At 37.7% G+C, this 18,802-nt stretch overlaps 2 protein-coding genes across 3 annotated transcripts; both read left to right on the plus strand.

The window, feature by feature from the left end:
* Nucleotides 1-918: 918 nt before the first annotated feature.
* Nucleotides 919-3,733, plus strand: LOC117317990. The gene is made up of 2 exons (XM_033872958.1): nt 919-2,203; nt 2,690-3,733. The coding sequence occupies exons 1-2, from the start codon at nt 1,070-1,072 to the stop codon at nt 3,383-3,385; spliced, it is 1,830 nt and encodes a 609-aa protein (XP_033728849.1). The 5' UTR covers nt 919-1,069; the 3' UTR covers nt 3,386-3,733.
* A 4,432-nt stretch (nt 3,734-8,165) lies between these two features.
* On the plus strand, nt 8,166-18,742 carry LOC117317659. 2 transcript variants are annotated; one of them, XM_033872525.1, is made up of 5 exons: nt 8,166-8,316; nt 8,453-8,796; nt 10,486-11,043; nt 12,391-13,369; nt 14,573-18,742. In XM_033872525.1, the coding sequence occupies exons 2-5, from the start codon at nt 8,582-8,584 to the stop codon at nt 15,146-15,148; spliced, it is 2,328 nt and encodes a 775-aa protein (XP_033728416.1). In that variant the 5' UTR covers nt 8,166-8,316; nt 8,453-8,581; the 3' UTR covers nt 15,149-18,742. The 2 variants fall into 2 exon arrangements, with proteins under 2 accessions (XP_033728416.1, XP_033728417.1); XM_033872526.1 differs by having other exon boundaries at nt 8,199-8,796.
* Nucleotides 18,743-18,802: the final 60 nt, after the last annotated feature.

The following is an 18,802-nucleotide window of genomic DNA, read 5'->3' on the forward strand; positions in this document are numbered from 1 at the left end:
ACGAAACAAAGTTAAGCTTAATATCTTAGTAAGCCTAATAAGTGGATGTATCTTTTCAAATGACACATTAATACAATTATATTCCTGAATCAAATGCAATCTTATTATTACCAAAACTGATTCAAACTGTATAATTTTGTTATCTGTCATGAAACGCATTGATTCATTAAATTATTTCACCAGCAGTTAACATAATTATAACCACCGTCATTAAAACTATGCCGTTTATCTTTTTAAAAGATATTTCTTGTTTAAATATAAGAGGCCTCAGGGAGTTGGCACAAATTCCCAACTCACGGTCCATATACATGTACATGTATTATAGATACATGGTCCACACACACACACACACACACCCACACACACACACACACACACACACACCCTCACCCCCCCCCCCCCCCACACACACATACACACCCTCACACACATATGTATAAGTATCCTGCCATCTATAATACACACACACACACACACACACACACACGCACACACACACACACACACACACACACACACACACACACACACACACACACACACACACACACACACACACACACACACACACACATATGTATAAGTATCCTGCCATCTATAATACACACACACACATACACACCCTCACACACATATGTATAAGTATCCTGCCATCTATAATACACACACACACATACATGGACCGTGGGTTGGGAATTCGTGACAAGTCCGTGTACGAGGCGTCATAATTGTAGTAATTTTCCATGTATCATATAACACGTACTACATGTATATACACTTGTAACGAGATCGACACGATCATATGTAAATGAAGCACGCGAGAATGAGTTCACGAAAAGGGTGTTTGCACGTGATAGCTATTTGTTTTCCTTCCGCAAAAGAACTAATAGAAATATTAGATTGATAGTCCCCATACTTGGAGATAACAAATGAGAAACAACTGTATTTCAATCTTCCTGATATAACGCTGAGTCTATAAATTCGTCTCGTGTTTATGAGTAATCGTTGAAAACCCAACATGAATATATATATATAATGTAACACGCACACACTAAACGGAAATTAAGTAATGGATTCATATACGAGAAACCTTCGTACCTACTGCCAGTCAAATGGACAATCTCAGGGTAAAACACAACATACCAAATGTCTTGACAGCTATTTTCGACAAAACAGTATGTTCCGTTTGCCAGATTTATATGACAGCCAAGATAAGGTATCGGAACACAACATAAATGCATTCTTGGAAAATTCTTATCAAGATGAGAACGGCGGTGATGATTTACTAGAGCCTGTACGTATCTCCAATACATGTTCTAAGTCTGTTCAAACAGACTTTTCTTCCAATGAAGTTGTATTATCCGAATACTTGGAGGAGTTTGACCCCCTTTTTGTCAATGTGAAGGAGAACGACGAACAACAAAGTGAATCGAATCATTCTGGTATGTCGACATTGGCCACAGATGACGAAATGGAGAGTTTTGACTTTTCCAAAGAGGGCGAAGATGTACTTGTCAACCTGAACTATGACTCCCTCTCCGACGAAAGTGATTGTCCACAATATACGGACAGTGATTTACAGGAAGTGTTAATATCATCGGAAGTACCACTAACCGGAAGTAAAAAAACGACCGTAAACGCTACGCCTTTAAAAGATCTTGATTTTGAAGTTCACAGCTTGTCGGAGAGAGTGACTTCAATATTAACGACAAACGAATCCCTTATTATGAACGGCAGACTTATGTATCACAAAGATGATAGCAGCGACGATGACGAAGAGGAATTCGTTAAAGTTCCAAGAAATGTCTTAAAATATGTTCACTTTTCAAATTCGCGTGCTCACCAACAATCCCGGGGAGCTACGTCATGTGAGGATTGTGTCCGTAGTCGAAGATGGTCGGGGAGAGAACAAAACATGAAAAACGAGGGAAGAAAAAAGAAACAGTCTCCTCCATATACACTTGCGACGAGTTTCTCTCCATCGCGAAAACCGATATCGAATATTTTACCAAACGAAGACGGCAGTATTTGGATTACATTTCAAAACAGCAACATCGTCAAACTTTATGATTACCATGGTAACGCGATCGATTCGATTGACGTTAGGATGGAGATTGATGACATCACGAGCTCCAAAGACGGGACTCTATATATCTCGTGTCCTAGAGCAAGGTGTATCAAAGTACTCACCAGGACAATGCAGGTAGGCGGATATATTCGAAATGTAAAATCAAATTAGAATTAAAAACTTATACAGAAATTTAATTACTCACAGCATCTTTGATTAACGTTTAAAAGGTTTAAACTGTTTCAAAAATTGAACATTTGTCAAAAGCTTTTAACAGAACTATTTTGTATCACGAGCTTAAGACAACGCAAAGCAGTGTAAATATAATTGTACATATATCAGTTCGTCACTTTGAAATCGAAGTGAAAATATGCATACATCTGTTTGCTACTACGACATGGACGCATCTCTTTTTAGGGATGTGGACTTGGCATAGTGGTAATGGATGCGGGTATTTTTGGCGAGGCGATTCGGTGCCGTAGAACGAGGCCCGGTTAGAGTACGATTTTCTAAGATAAAAAACACGATGCCTCACACTTGATTTGAAAGTTTTATGTTATTTTTTTAAGGTACACTAAAGCTAATTGTTAAACTTATTAACATATATATCTATATTTACAGTTACACACTCTATTGGTGACCCCGACCTTTGTCCGAGGGATAGTGTTTAGCCCTATCGACAACTGCCTGATTGCCTGTTTGGTTCCTGATCTCACCAACCAGATAGGACAGGATTGCTGTAGTCATGGCGCATGCGTAATGCGGTATTCTATTCAACGGCATTGCCGGGCATGCCCGAGAAATACATATTCCGGGTGCTACCACTTCACACGTTACCATATGCACGTTAATGCGGGAAGCAGGTGTTCAAAGTGCATTTGTTCCCAAGATGTGTATTGTATCAAGTGGTCGAAGGTCACACACGAAAACTTATTTAAATATCCTTTCCGAGTCGCTGTGAATTCAAACGGCGATGTGGCTGTGTCTGACCATGGCAACCGGACGGTGCTGCTTTTATCCAATAGCGGAACTTTGCTAGGCTCGTTTAACCAATCGAATGTGAGATTGTTTATAAACCACGCCCTTGCATTTGACGTCAATAACGATCTACTTATCGTGCAATCGGGACAGAGAAATATCCTCCGAATACGACGGTATGTAGATTGTTCTACTAGCGTGACGAAATCAACCGTGCCAGAAATGGAATCACAGAGCGTGACGGCCGCGGCGATGGATTCTAAAGGAATGTTGCTGGTCGTGATGGATCGGACATTGATCAAAGTTCTCAAGAAAATAGACATTCCACCATTACACTAACCTACATTTATCAAATATTCTGCCTGTTTTCCTGTGAGTTCGCCGTGGATGATTTTTGTTCATATGTGTAAAATATCACTGGCAAATTTTCATTGGCTGAGCCATTCGAAACTGACGGTAAAATTTAGGCATTGACATGACATCAAAAGGGCTGCCTCTGTTTGATTTTAAACAAATTCCATTTTCAAACCTGTCAGAAGAAATGTAGGTTTTCAGAGTGATGCGATAAATAATTATCTTAAATCTTGTTTCATTTTATATTAAAGACTCCAGAAAAATAAAAATAAAATAAAAACAAGACTCGTTTCATCAAATTTCCAATGAAATAAATCCTCATTTAAGATCCAATATAAACATGTTTTGTTTATTTCACTGCCTGGTATTAAATGGCTTTACTTACAATGTAGTCGTAAAGTGTCACAAGCTCGGCTATAACCGGAACAAGGACGTTGCGCCCCTTCAATCAACCAGTAGGTTTAATTTATGTAGGTTATTCCCCAAACATCACGTGGATCTGAGTTCACGTTAAGGGCCATACACAAAGTAGATCCGGACTCATTTGGTTGTGATCGGGATCTGGGATATAGCTAAACATTAACCAGTAGAAGGACAGATGTACAATAAAAAGAAGTTCTACTACATTGAAATAACTACTACTCTAAGAAAAAATCAAAAATCAAAACTCAGAATAGATAAGACGAGGTCCAAATAGGAACAAAATATAGACTTTCATGATAACGTACAGAGGGAATAGGACCAGGTGTCCGGTATAGTGAGCGTCATCTACTTCATCGACTTCACACGCCATACAAATATAGGTCACGGCGACACGCCATGCAAATCTAGGTCAAAGCTGAGTTAAAAGACATTTCTAATTGCCTACTGACTATAAAAAGCTATGATAATTACAACAACAACAACAATAACAACAACAACAACAACAACAACAACAACAACAAATTCTTGGTGTTCTTCTTTCGGTATAACAACACAATACTGATGGATAATTCTTTTGTGTCCTTCTTTCTTTATTTATTTCTTCTTTCACTTTCTTTTACTTGATTAATAACACATGCAGCTCCGTCTGAAGATATCAGGCGATCTCTAAACAGTAATATGAGAGGGCAAATGTAACAGCCGGACAGACGCTCTAACCGTTTGAGGCACCTGGTCATCGTCGTTCAGACTCAGCAACAATATAATACGCATCTTTTACATAAAACCCGATCTTACGGGTCCTCTTGTCTTATTTGTACACCCACAAGTCAGTAAAGAAATCGCAGTTTCCAGAGACACTCTCACTGTCATTCGCTTCCACACTGTTATCATGGACCTCACCATTAAAATTCCATCCATTGTATGTGAAGAATGTAATCTGCGGATTTAGAAAATATGGCACTGGTTCATCCAATGTCATGATTTATAAGAAGGCATAGGAATGGCATCTGCTGCCCCCATTGCATGATTTGTAAGAGGCAACTTAATTTTCTATCTTATCTGTTCTCTTTTTTGTTTTGTTTTTTCCCCTTCCCAATGTGTCCCTTGACACTGCCTCACTTATGGCCTTTAGCTGAGAGTTCGCCTATGTAAGTCCCCTTTGGGCTCTGTCCCCTGACCGAGAATACTAGAACCTCTACAACAGTAGTTGCTGTTCCTCTCTGACGCACAGCATTTTGTAACCGGGTGGGGGCGTCCTGTTTGTGGTGTCTGCTGTGTACAATGGACTTCAGTGAGGTAGCACTATAAAGTCCAAGTCCCTTCCGCGATACCACAATGGCAATTGTTTATTCTCGTAAACAGTACAGTGCAGAGATTATGAATATTAACAAATGGATAACAGTAATGCATGGTAAAACAGGATGGACATCAGTATTGTCATTATTGTGAAATAATTATTTCATTTATATCAATAATAAATATCAATGAAATAAGTTCATTTTGAGTTACGTAATTGAATAATGTATGAAATTTACATGTATTTGGTCTATCATAATATTATCTAGACATATGTTTCCGTCTGCAATTGGGTGTAAGTTGTTGATCACAGTTAAATAAATAATGAAATTGGTCGCCTATTTCTCTTAAATTACATAAAGTGCAAATTCTATTTTCACGTGGTATATTACACCATCTACCACTTTCACCAAATTTATACGTAGGCAAATCACAAAAATACCACAGCCTCCTTAAACACACACATACACCTCTACTCCTATTTTTTCAGAGGGACGTATAAGACAAAGAATTACTTTAGTATTATGATTCAATACCATATGTTTCAGTTGCTATAGTATAACAATTAATATCATTCTGTCATTGCAGGGTTAAAATTACCTTCCTGGTCTCAAACGTCAGACAGGAAACATGTCACAATTATGCAGCATTTCAACAGTTTCACATTTCTAAACAAGGTTAAAACATTAAACACCGACGTCGAGTCAAGTGTGAAATTTTGACGAGAGTCTATACGGATAGAACACCGATTTGGGAATACTTGGGTGTTTTCAGGTAAATATCTCATTTATCTATGTTTGTAAGGTAGGTGTTATGTCACGCCCGATTTTATTGTATTTGCACCAGATTCTTAGCGACACCAAACGGTGTCGGAGAATTCCACGTCTTCATTTGTACTGCGCTATGGCCCTACACCAGACATGGTGACAGAGCCAGAGGAAACTCGGGCTACACCAGGCATGGTGCCAGGGCCAGAGGATGGCAGAGGAAACCCGGGCTACACCAGACATTGTGTCAGGGCCAGAGGAAACTCGGGCTACACCAGGCATGGTGTCAGGGCCAGAGGAAACTCGGGCTACACCAGGCATGGTGTCAGGGCCAGAGGAAACTCGGGCTACACCGACATGGTGTCAGGGTCAGAGGAAACCCGGGCTACACCAGACATTGTGTCAGGGCCAGAGGAAACTCGGGCTACACCAGATATTGTGTCAGGGCCAGAGGAACTCGGGCTACACCAGACATGGTGTCAGGGCCAGAGGAAACTCGGGCTACACCGACATGGTGTCAGGGTCAGAGGAAACTCGGGCTACACCAGACATGGTGTCAGGGCCAGAGGAAACTCGGGCTACACCAGACATGGTGTCAGGGCCAGAGGAAACTCGGGCTACACCAGACATGGTGTCAGGGTCAGAGGAAACTCGGGCTACACCAGACATGGTGTCAGGGCCAGAGGAAACTCGGGCTACACCAGACATGGTGTCAGGGCCAGAGGAAACTCGGGCTACACCGACATGGTGTCAGGGCCAGAGGAAACTCGGGCTACACCAGACATGGTGTCAGGGCAAGAGGAAACTCGGGCTACACCAGACATGGTGTCAGGGCCAGAGGAAACTCGGGCTACACCAGACATGGTGTCAGGGCCAGAGGAAACTCGGGCTACACCTGACATGGTGTCAGGGCCAGAGGAAACTCGGGCTACACCAGACATGGTGTCAGGGCAAGAGGAAACTCGGGCTACACCAGACATGGTGTCAGGGCCAGAGGAAACTCGGGCTACACCAGACATGGTGTCAGGGCCAGAGGAAACTCGGGCTACACCAGACATCGTGTCAGGGCCAGAGGAAGCTCGGGCTACACCTGACATGGTGTCAGGATCAGAGGAAACTCGGGCTATACCATTACCACCCATTTATTGTTCTCGGAAAGTAACCATATCACGTGCAGTGACGCCCTCCTTATCTAGATTACGTAAACACTTTGCTCGCAACCTAATATGATAAATTTGTAATCTGTTCTAGTCATTTAGATTGTTTTGATTTTTAGGAAGTAAATATAGATACACACATTTATAAGGAAAAACCTACATCATTTGATGACAAAGAATGTGAATATTTTTTAAATCAATGTCTGAAATGTAAATATTCACTTAAAATGGTTGTCAGACAGGAATGTATTTGCTACTAATATTAATGCATTGTGGAAGACAGATAAATATGTAAAACAACCTATGAGATGTAATTCTATAGATCTGTCACCCAGATGGCATTCATATTAGCAATAAATATCATCTGGTAATCGTTCAATCTCTTAGAATAACAAGTAGAAAGAGTGTGTTGTAACGATTTAATGAGTAAAATATAAATATATGTATATACATGTACCAATAACAAAAATGCCAACATAATAACAAAAAACATAATTTAAACTGAAAATCGGTAAACCGAAGCGAACATGAACATGAATACGAATACGAACACAAAAATAGATTTGCATGGAGACCATTGAAAAAAGAATAAAGACCAGGTGCTCCAGGACTGCAGGCGTCTTCTGCTTCATTGACGACACCCGCCTTACAATTCTAGGTCGAATCTGTGTTAAGCCACATTCTCAAAATGACAACTTAAGTGATGGTAACGGAACCACTTGGCATATCAACAAGCATAGAACACGTATGACTTCATATCTCTTCAATAAATAGACTATTTCCAAATGAGATAAATGTGTTCAAAATTAAATCATGCTGTTTTCTGACTTCATATCGCATAAGGAAACATACATAGGGAGAGAGAGAGAGAGAGAGAGAGAGAGAGAGAGAGAGAGAGAGAGAGATATGGTATGCCCTATATATATATATAAATCACCTTAGACAACTTATCATTTACTTCCGTGATATTTCCTGGGATGTCTATAGTTATGGATATAGCATAAGTATATATTAGGAGAGATTTACATCGCTAGCGATACGTGTACAAAGTCAATTTTTCAAGTGAAACAATATCACAGTATATCACATGACCGGAAGTTGGGCAGCGTTATACTCCCGGGATGTCAGTTTACAACGCACTGAGGTGAACATTTGTAGAGTGTTAAATTCAAAGGGATATAAATACACAGTTTACATTGTGAATATCGGAACTAGAATTCTCTACTTTCGTATGCCTCCATCCAAGGTTTTAATTACACTGATATCGTGTCATGTAGGTTTGCCGTATTGTATGTGGTGTTCCAAGTGAGGAATAGCCATAATGGATTTCTGTCACTATTCCATTCAGCAGATACCTCTTATCATTACATCGAGATCCCGGAGATAATTTAATTATGTTGATTTTTCAGATAATATATCGCCGCTTTCTTCGTGGGAGCCTACAGAAGAGACAACTCAGAATCCAGAATTAAAATCTCAACCTGACCTCGCAACTGACTCATTACAATAAACAATAAACGATTTCTAATCTGACTGGGATGGAACAGCCGGAAGGACCCAGAGGGCTAAATCCGTACTTCCGACAAAACAGCATTTTCCATCTCAACTGTGAGACGTCTAACGTGAACGAAACAGGCAAGGAATCACCCCCTGTTAACATTTTAGATACTAAACCACCGCTTGTTCCACGGAACTCCCGAGGCCGAGTACCCCATTTGGTAGAACAACATGAAAGTGATCACTTCAATTGCAGGTATATAGACTTCTTGTTTTTTAAAGATCAACACTTAACAGATTAAATACTATCTGAAACTGTATGTATGATGAAAGGGAAAACCAATTAGTGGAAATTTTTTTGACAAGAAGTAAATTAAAATGACAAAGATGCAACATGTAAATCTCTGATAATGAGTAACCATGATCGACTGAAAAATAAGAAGTTGCTGTTGTACATTTTTTGAACTAAACCGAAACTTGATAGAATGCGCCATTTCCTACCTCCAAAGTTTGAGCTAAAACTTTTAGGTGATTATATAATTAACTACATCCAGATGAAATTCTTTTGCACTCTGTCTGTACATTTCCTATATAAATTTCCAGCAAGCATGTTTCCATTCGTCGGTGTCGATAATACATATTTCCATACTGTTGATGATTTATGCATGTTCGAAAAGGAGTGTTTATGTTGTCGGCGGTGTAGCATCTCAAGATAAAGGTTGTTGGATTACTCAATTGAATATGATACTAATAATAGTGCGTTACTTGACAATGTAAATATTATCACAATAGCTTCAACTTCCTTATGTCAACGAAGATAAAATATACATATATTTATCAGTACAGATGTAGCTGAAGTAGATAAGTAACTACTTATTTCATGGTTTCTGTGTTTTTCTCTGCACCTTGTTACCATTAGTGCTTTAGTGTGTTAAGTTATCGACCTGTTCTTCTGTAAATAATTTAATAGTAAGGCAGACTGTAACGTTATTTTTTCTTAACCTGCTAATGTTAACAATAGTTAGTTACCGGACCAAAATACTTAAGCCACCCATGGTTAGTTGTAAAGTGTTTTATAACTTGATAAATTAGGTCCCCTGGGGTTGTTACAGACATATTTAAGTTCAGAAAATGAATTATTTTTACATAGGTCCTATATGGGGTTTGTTATCAATGGGTTTGACATCAGGAAAATAATAATCACTTTACTGAAGCCCAATGGGATTGTTATAAACGGACTTGTCCTAGGTCCACTGGAGTCTGTTATAAACGAGTTTGACACAAAGGAAATAACAATAACTTTACCTAGGCCCCCGGGGTTATATTATTAACAGGGTTTGACGACAGGAAAATAATTTACTAGGTCCCCTGGAGTTTGTTATAAACGTGTTTGACATCAGAAAAATAGTTACTTTACCCAAGCCCCCTGAGATTTTTGTTTAAAACAGGTTTGGCATCAGGAAAAAATTCCTAGATCCCCGTCCCTGTGGTTTGTTATCAACCTGTTTGACTTCAAGGAAATAATTACTTAACCTAGGCACCTGGGGTTTAATATCAATGGGTTTGGTATCAGGATAATGATTACTAAGGTTCCTTTGGGTTTGTTTTAAATAGATTTGATTTCAGGAAATATTTTCTTTACCTCTTTTGGTTTGTTACAAACGGGTTTGACATCAGGAAAATAATAACTTCAGTCTCCTGGCGTTTGTTAGAAACATGTATGTAAATAGGAAACTCAATAACATCCCATGGGGTTCCAATATAGTTTCCTCATATATACATACATGTTTGAGAATTAATTATAACCCCAAACTGTATATATCAACTGCACCGTTATTTGGGGAAAAAAAAAAAAAAAAAAAAAATCTTTTTTACAAAGTAAAGACAATTTTAGAAATCTGTTTTTCTGTTTATCTTATTTTCTGTGGACGTTTATTTAATACAGTATGGCAGATGATGTCACTGATGCTTTAACGTCAGACTGGATTACCAGCCCGATATATGATTTAGACAACACTGCAAAATTATCGCTTTTCAACATAAGTGACAGTTCTGAAAACGATTCTAAAATTGGAAATGAAAGGGATATACCAAATACTCTTTACGAATTTTTCGAAGATGATCTGTTTCGGTCGGAACTTAAGAATAATACACTGGAATTTAGAAAGGACATTGAAGAAGTAGCAACAACTGAAGGTATCAATTTAACTATGTTGACGGATGAGGCAACTCACAATTCTCAACCTCATCTCAAAACTGATTCATTACCTATACCTTATCCGACTTTGATGGAAAAACAGGAAGGACCCAGAGGGCTAAATCACTACTTCCGACAAGAAAGTATTTTCCATCTCAACTGTGAGGCGCCCAACGTGAAAGAAACAGGCAATGAGGCGCCTGACGTTACCATTTCAGATATTTCACAGCCGCTTCCTCCACGGAACTCCCAAGGCAGAGTGCCTCATTTGGCAGAACAACATAAAAGTGACCATTTCAATTGCAGGTATATATATTTCTTGTTTTTTTTCCCAGAAAGATAATTAGTTAACAGATTAAAAGATGTCAGAATTAGTGTGATGAAAGGGAATATAAAAGTGTATCACTTTTCTGATGAGAAGTAAATCGATAAATGACAATTAAAGACGTTATATGTACATCTTCGACAACCTAACACAAGCATTTGATGTTGTATAAGTTAAAACAATACCAGAAATGAATGCAATACTCTTTTACCACCCTTCAAAGTTTGAACTAAAAAGTTAATCCTTTTATTTCGAAGTTAATGTATAATTAACTACATCCCGATGAAATTCTACTGTACTTTGTATAATCCAAGTTTTTATTCGTCAATAAGATATACTTTTATACTGCCGGTAATTTATGCATTTTGACATGCAGTGTTTTCACTGTTGGCGGTGTAGCATCTGCAGATAATGGTTACTGGATTATTCGATTGAGTATGAGACTTATAAACATGCTCTTCTGAAGAGAACTGAATGATACGCTAGATCATGGTTATTTATAAAATTTTGTTTTCTTTACCTGTTAAGTTTCACATTGGTAGGTTACCAGGGACAACTACTTTGGCCGACCGTAGTTAGTTGTAAAAGTGTTTTATTACATAATCAATTCACCGATGCCCCAGTGGTTTGCTATAAATAGGTTTGACACCAAAAAGGGTTACTAAGGCACAAGGAAAACATACCTAGGTCCCCTTGATTTATCTAGACCCCCTTGGGTTTGTTATAAATGTGGTAGATATAGTCAAACAATCACCTAGGTCCCCTTCCTTAGGGTTATTCAGGCCCCCTTGGGTTTGTTATCAACAGGTTTGGCACCAGAAAAATATTTTTTTTAACATATACCCGGTTTGAATTAAGAAAAATAAGGACCTAAGTCCCCTGGGGTTTCTTATTTACAGGTTTCACATAAGAAAAATAATTAATTAGGTCCATTATGGTTTCTTGTCAACAAGTTTGACATCAGAAAAATAATGATTTAGGTCACCCAGGGTTTGTTATAAAGGGGTTTGACACCCAAACATAACTACTAAAGTCCCCTGGGATTTGTTTTGTTTGTTATCAGGAAACCAAATAATTTAGGTCCCATTGAGTTCCAATGTATTCCTTAATATGTATACACTGTATACGTTTATGGAATGGAACAGTACACATCACCTGTATAATTATTGGGGAATAACTAGGTATGACAATTAAGAAAAATACTATATATACTATATATTCTACTGTATTTTTTTTCTGTTGATATTTTGTTAAAGTTGTATTATTCGTTTGCAGTACATTGTTCTCATTCTCTGTTTTATTTCATTTTTATTTCATATCATCACCAGCTCTATATATGATTTCGATAACACCACTACAGAATGCCCACATCTCACAACCGACTCTCTATTCTCAATGTCTAATCCAACTAGGATGGAAATGCAGGAAGGACCTAGAGGGTTTAAGGACTACTTCCGACAAGACAGCATTTTCAATCCTAACCACGTGGTGCCCAACCAGAACGAAAAAGCCAATGAGATGTTCCATAGGAACAAATCATTTAACTTTCAGACTGACGCAAATGAATGTGAAGACAACAATAGTGATCATTGTAAAATTACAGATGATACCACTTGTAAATACTCGTTGGGTCATTATGATACACCAAGCGCAAATGATGTCTATGTAAGGAAACTCAGGAGACTGGAACAAGAAGTAAACCAACTAGAACGGAGTTTGTGTGACGAATATACAGCAGGGAAAATTACAAATACTAGCAAGAGAAAGTTGTCCGCTCAACGATCTCTCAGTGACAGCGACATTTCTGAGCTGGTAGATGCTGATAAGGGCCATTCAATCCCAAATGACAAATATCAAATGGCAAAATCATCAAGCACAGAAGACATCGAAATAAAAACACGATGTAACACAATCAAGAACGCCATTAGCAAAACAAAGTTCCCTAGCCTTGAAGATATCACACTAGGGGCCAAAGAACTTTGGAGTAATATCAAAACTGCAAGTAGAAATTCTTATGAACCACCGACAAACCTTGAAATCAAAGTAGATGCACATGTGAAACTGTCATGCCCATGCGATGGGTCGTGTAGGCGTGTGGGGAGGATAGTTGCTACACATGGTGGTTATATATGGGTATCCTTCACTAAATGTTCTTGGGTGGCCTTGTACAACCATCGACATGTGAAAGTGTTTATGTTGGATACTCGTGGTGGCTATGTAGATAGTCTTGCAGTCTCAAAGGCCGGAGGTCTCTACATAACCTGTCCCCCACAGAGGAGGATTCTCATGCTCTCAACCAACTTGGAGGTATGCTTCGACACATATTTACTGTATAGATTAGCTGCTTTATATCTACCACCTGGTTGAAATGTCTCCTTATGTCCTAGATTGCATAGAAAAACTACTTCCTCACTAGTGAAAATTGCATTAGCTAAATCATAGTTTACAATGTACAGCTGTCAAAAAAACAAAAAACAAAAACAAAAACAAACAAAAAAACCCCCCCCAAAAAACAACAACAAAAAAGCAAACAAACAAACAAACAAACAAAAAACTCAGACATTACGTTTGATTTCATTTTATATTACTTTATAACATCTGTTATTATCTACAACAATTAAAAGTTCGGATGTTTGTATTTTTATACACAAGAATACGTCTTCTGCTTCACTGTATATATGATAGAAAGGACAAAGGGTCGCAGCAACATGGTATCCATATTTACAACATTCTAGACGATCCAATGCATTGTTTGGTTTGTTTTCTTTATGTTCTATAAATACAATGGTGTCATTTCTAAACGGTGTCAGCGAAGGATGGGACCACTGACGAACTCATCTATAGTGCCACCATACTAAAATGCCATGCCTATGAGTAATAATCCTAACGTACAATGCCCAATTGAAAGCGTTAAAGAATTTAAAGAAAGCCCCTTTTCCTTAAATTCTACAATTCGTTTCCATGGACAATTTTAAGTTAAGGAACTACCTTAAGTTAGAAAATTTGTTGAAATCTGGGCCTGATATTGAAAAAGTGGTACCCAAATGCATAACATTTTACTTGTCAGAAGGTTAACCAGGCATTAAAGCCATTCTATTGCTCTTTGTCAAGCAAAGCACAAAAAGTATCGATTTTATAGTTTCAGCCAAGGGAATTATAAATGAAAGATAAGTCGTCCCTAACGAATCATGCAATTTGGAAAACCTACCTGTATGGCATATCCAATTAAGTATTTAGATATTTACATTTACTTACTGCTGATTATCTTTTACAGTTGTACGACTCGTGCTGCAACTACGTTGTTCGATTCCTATTAATTATTAAGGAATTCGAGAGAGGTTTCCTTACATTTTTTAATACTACATGTATAACGATTTATGTTTAGTTTAAAATCCCTAAACTTAAATGATATTAGGAATTTTACGTACAGAAATTCCAAAAGTACCCTACTGAAATAATTTAATCTTGAATTAAAACTTATTCTATGTTTTTTCTCTCTCAATTTTTCAGTTGACGGAACTTGGCGTCTTCAATACACTGTATCCAAGAGGTCTCGCTGTATCACCAGAGGACTATACTATCGTTGTCTGTATGGTTCCACATTTGGAGGGTCGCGATATGTGTGCTCCCTCAAAGGACAGCTGTCTGATGCGCTTCACGGGACAAAAGTCAAACGAGCTCGGGACAATTGTCAACATGGATAGCTATTTCGGATATCCGATGAAAGTAGTCATTAATGTGAATGGGGTTTTATTAGTGTCAGATTTTGGTTTGAAATGTTTGTTTGTTTTGGATAAAGGCGGACATATGTTGCGGACATTTTCCGTGTTAGGGGGAGCAGGTCTGTCTAATGTGCATGCTCTTGCGTGTAACCCTGGTAACTCTTTCTTCGTCGTCCAAGGAGGAAGTGGAACGCTTTCGATCACAGAACTAGTGAATGGCAACCTAGGGATATTTGAGGAGAAGTCGACATCAAAGAAGGATGTAAAATCTATAAAACGAAACGTTGTGACATCGTCAATGGTAAAAGCCCGTAAGATAGCTTTAGCTTCTGGAAATGCCATCATATACGTTTCCCTTGTGTAGATATTGACATGAGATACAGGATTGGATTGATATATCTTGGTAGCTCAAAGTGGTTATCATTGTAAAACAAATCTGTTGGCAGACTCCACATATACAATTTGTATTCTATAGAATAAGTTTAAGCATGCCAATTTTTGTCTAAAAGGAATTGTGGTCAATAGCAAAAACATGCGAAACGTAAATGCATAAGGTACACTTTTAATAACCTGACTATCTGAAATATATTGTTCCCGGCATCGTTATGTATATCTCAGTACCTTTGAAATTTACTTCATGTGAAATTGTATGACTGACCGTTCAGGGACAAACTTGTGCTGTCTTTGATGGTCTTAGAAATGACATCAGGCTGATCTCACATGAATGGTACCAGCAAAGGGTTGACTACAGGCATGTACGATTGCATTATCGGGGCTGACCAGTGCCTTAAATCATATATAAAATTTATCTACTTCAATAGGGCATATCAGGTTTTACCTGTGTTGGATATATTCCCCCTGTTTGATATCAATGGAATATTCTAGCTAGTAGTGGTATCAACAATTGATGGCCGCCGGCTTGCATTGACTACCGGTATACGTAAGAACACTTGTGTAAATATTCAGTTTTAAATTCAAAATTTTAGCAACAAATGTCATGAACTTATATCAATAACTCCTATTGGCTAGGATGGACGCGCGCAAGGGTCTTACTTTGGGAGGAAAAGGGCTACTCGTAGAAAATCCACTTGGTCGGGCAAGTAACTCAATAGCTTTTCATGTTCGACTGGGAAATCGAACCCTGATCGCCTAGGTAACAGGCGAGTGTGTTATCAATCTTCTATCCCATCTGCTCACCAATGTCGCGGTCTTCTACTAGAAGGACCGTTTAGTGATCACGCAGGCAAATTAGGTTTGTTGTCCTATACAAATGACTAACTTCATAAGTAGACATTACGGTGCCTGTAACACTTTTTCCGAGTCCAAATATTCTTTGAATTGGATATTGCTTTTGTCGATATCCATTGGGGTAATGAAATGTGTCGGCCTTGAAACAAATTCTTTAAGTTGAGTTTGACCTGCTCTGTTTCCACCCTATGCAAAATATAGTCCGTTACCGATTAGTCATTTTCTAATAGCGTAATAGATATAAACATGTCACACAATAGCATGTTTACTGCACAAATGTGCGATGTGCGATTGAATCGCATAACTAAGCGGACTCGTAAAACCGGACGATCGATATTGCGAAATGGCAAACATACGGAATGAGTCGTATCAAGGACGTTATAAACTACAATCGCAATTCAAATTTGTGCGATGAACTTTAACCCATAAAAAAATAATAAAGCTGTAAATATCTGCATAGACCTATAAAAGTATATGATATATAAATTTCAATGAATAACGTTTACGTTATAAACTACAATCGCAATTCAAATTTGTGCGATGAACTTTAACCCATAAAAAAATAATAAAGCTGTAAATATCTGCATATACCTATAAAAGTATATGATATATAAATTTCAATGAATAACGTACATATTCACACTTATAGCAGCGAGGGCGTGCTTCCCCACGTTTTGGAGAACATAAATACATTTGTAAGACAAAAACAAACCAATTATAGTCAGTTTCTTACTTACCATAGGTAAAATCATGTAAACAAATAGTTACTTTCATTAGAAATAGAACATACTAGTAATCCAGCATCGCTCTCCGTACGTTTACAGCAAACCGCGGTTAAGGGAATGATTCCGAAGTCAATGAATTGAATGTTTAATTATTATCATAAATTTATCAAGACCTCATAACATGGATGTTATATTTTTGTCATGTGTAATTACGTTGATTATAATGTTAGCACTAGAAACGTATATTATTTGACACCCGACACCTCACGCCTGGATGGCTACTGATAAGAAATAAAATACAAGCCGCATTGGCTACCTTGTTAAAAATGACACCAACTGTACATTTTCATACCAACATGTTAAGTTTATCATGTCAAATCAGGGGAAAATTAGATTTGATAAAGGTGTGGCATTGAGTCTTATTTGAGTGGAAATCGATATAAACATTAAAAGATAATGAATGATACAAGTAGATACGGCGATAGGTTGAGTTTGACGAGCTTCATCATTAACTTGTGAATTGTTACATCCCTATTGTATGAAGTTGCTGTAGATATTATGTGTATATAAAGTGTATGAATCGTAAGGAGTGTGGATTGCGTTCGATATTTCTTTGTTTCCATGTAAACAAACTGAATATACATATATATTTCCCTGCAATAGTTCCCCGATGTTGATTTTTCAAATACAAACCCTTGTCGTCCTGTAACTACAAACACACACCCCTGTTTCCCTTACATATTTCAGTTTTGTTAAAGACCGAGTTTGAATACTTATATCAATGCAAAACAATAGTAGCTTAAACCGATATCAATATCATGTGAACATAGGCATGCTTACCGTGTACTATTTTGTCCTGGTTATTGATGGAATTAAAATATTAAAACAACACATTGATATGTTAATTTCAGAACTCGGTACATTGTATCACATAATCTGTCAACATGATACCTTATGGGTATTATATTTGTTAACAGCGAAACAAGGAAGATAGCACATGACCATGTTATTGTAAACCACTGGCCTGACTGATAAAAACTTCCGTATATTTGTATGAATAAGAGTATCTATCTAGCGACAGCACTGATTATATATTCTATCTAGCAAAACTATCTATCTATTCATCTTGTCACGCAGTTATTGATTACATAATTATTCATTGTGTATATAATTGGTCTGCATATTATTAGCCTTGGCTCGTGGGCATAATTGAAGTTGTATTTAAGTGGCTAAGTTGTCATAGACAATTGTTTTGGCTGGGGGCTATATATTAAAATGACCGTGTGAATTCTTGTGGGGGAAGTCTCGTCTGTGACATAAGTTATCGGCAAGGCCCGGATGTGCTGACCTTTGGGTTAATTTTAGCAGGCCTTATGCATAACATTCAGTCTGAGGTTATCCTCGTACAGCCTCGTTTCAGTGTGCCAAAGTGGACACTTATAGTTAAGGGAGTTTGGAGAGAACTGTCTTGCGGAAGTCGGGCAATCAGACAGTAAAGCTGAGTTCTGAAATTGGGACCGTTAGAGTAGTGGTTAGGAGTGAGGAGACTTTAAGGTGGGTTAAGAATTGAGAGCAGTGATGATAGATCGTATAACTAGGATAGAATAGTATAGTATATAAGTATTACCTGGTTAATATAGTGTGTATAATTTTAAATAGTGTCGGAGAACAACTGAGAATATGAAGCAACACGTTATAGAGATATATATTAAAAACTGGTGTGGAGTGCGTGGATATTACTTGATGGATTAACATGAGTTATGGTGTTGTATATAAAATGAAAATATAACCTTACATTTTTTTGTTGGATTTATTTTGAACTGATTGAAGCGGATTGATAAAATTGCAATTTAAAATAGACGTAAGTCTGTTGAACAGCTGAGGGATACGTTTGTGACATATAAAAGACGTAACACTGTTGATTACAGAGGGATACGATTGTTATATATCAATGACGTTACACATTAAAAGACGTATCAAAACGACATGAATTGTACTGTTCAATTTTATTACAAAAATAGTTATTCGCCTCTGCGGTGACAATC

Source organism: Pecten maximus, chromosome 19 (genome assembly GCF_902652985.1).
Source record: "Pecten maximus chromosome 19, xPecMax1.1, whole genome shotgun sequence".
NCBI lineage: Eukaryota > Metazoa > Mollusca > Bivalvia > Pectinida > Pectinidae > Pecten > Pecten maximus.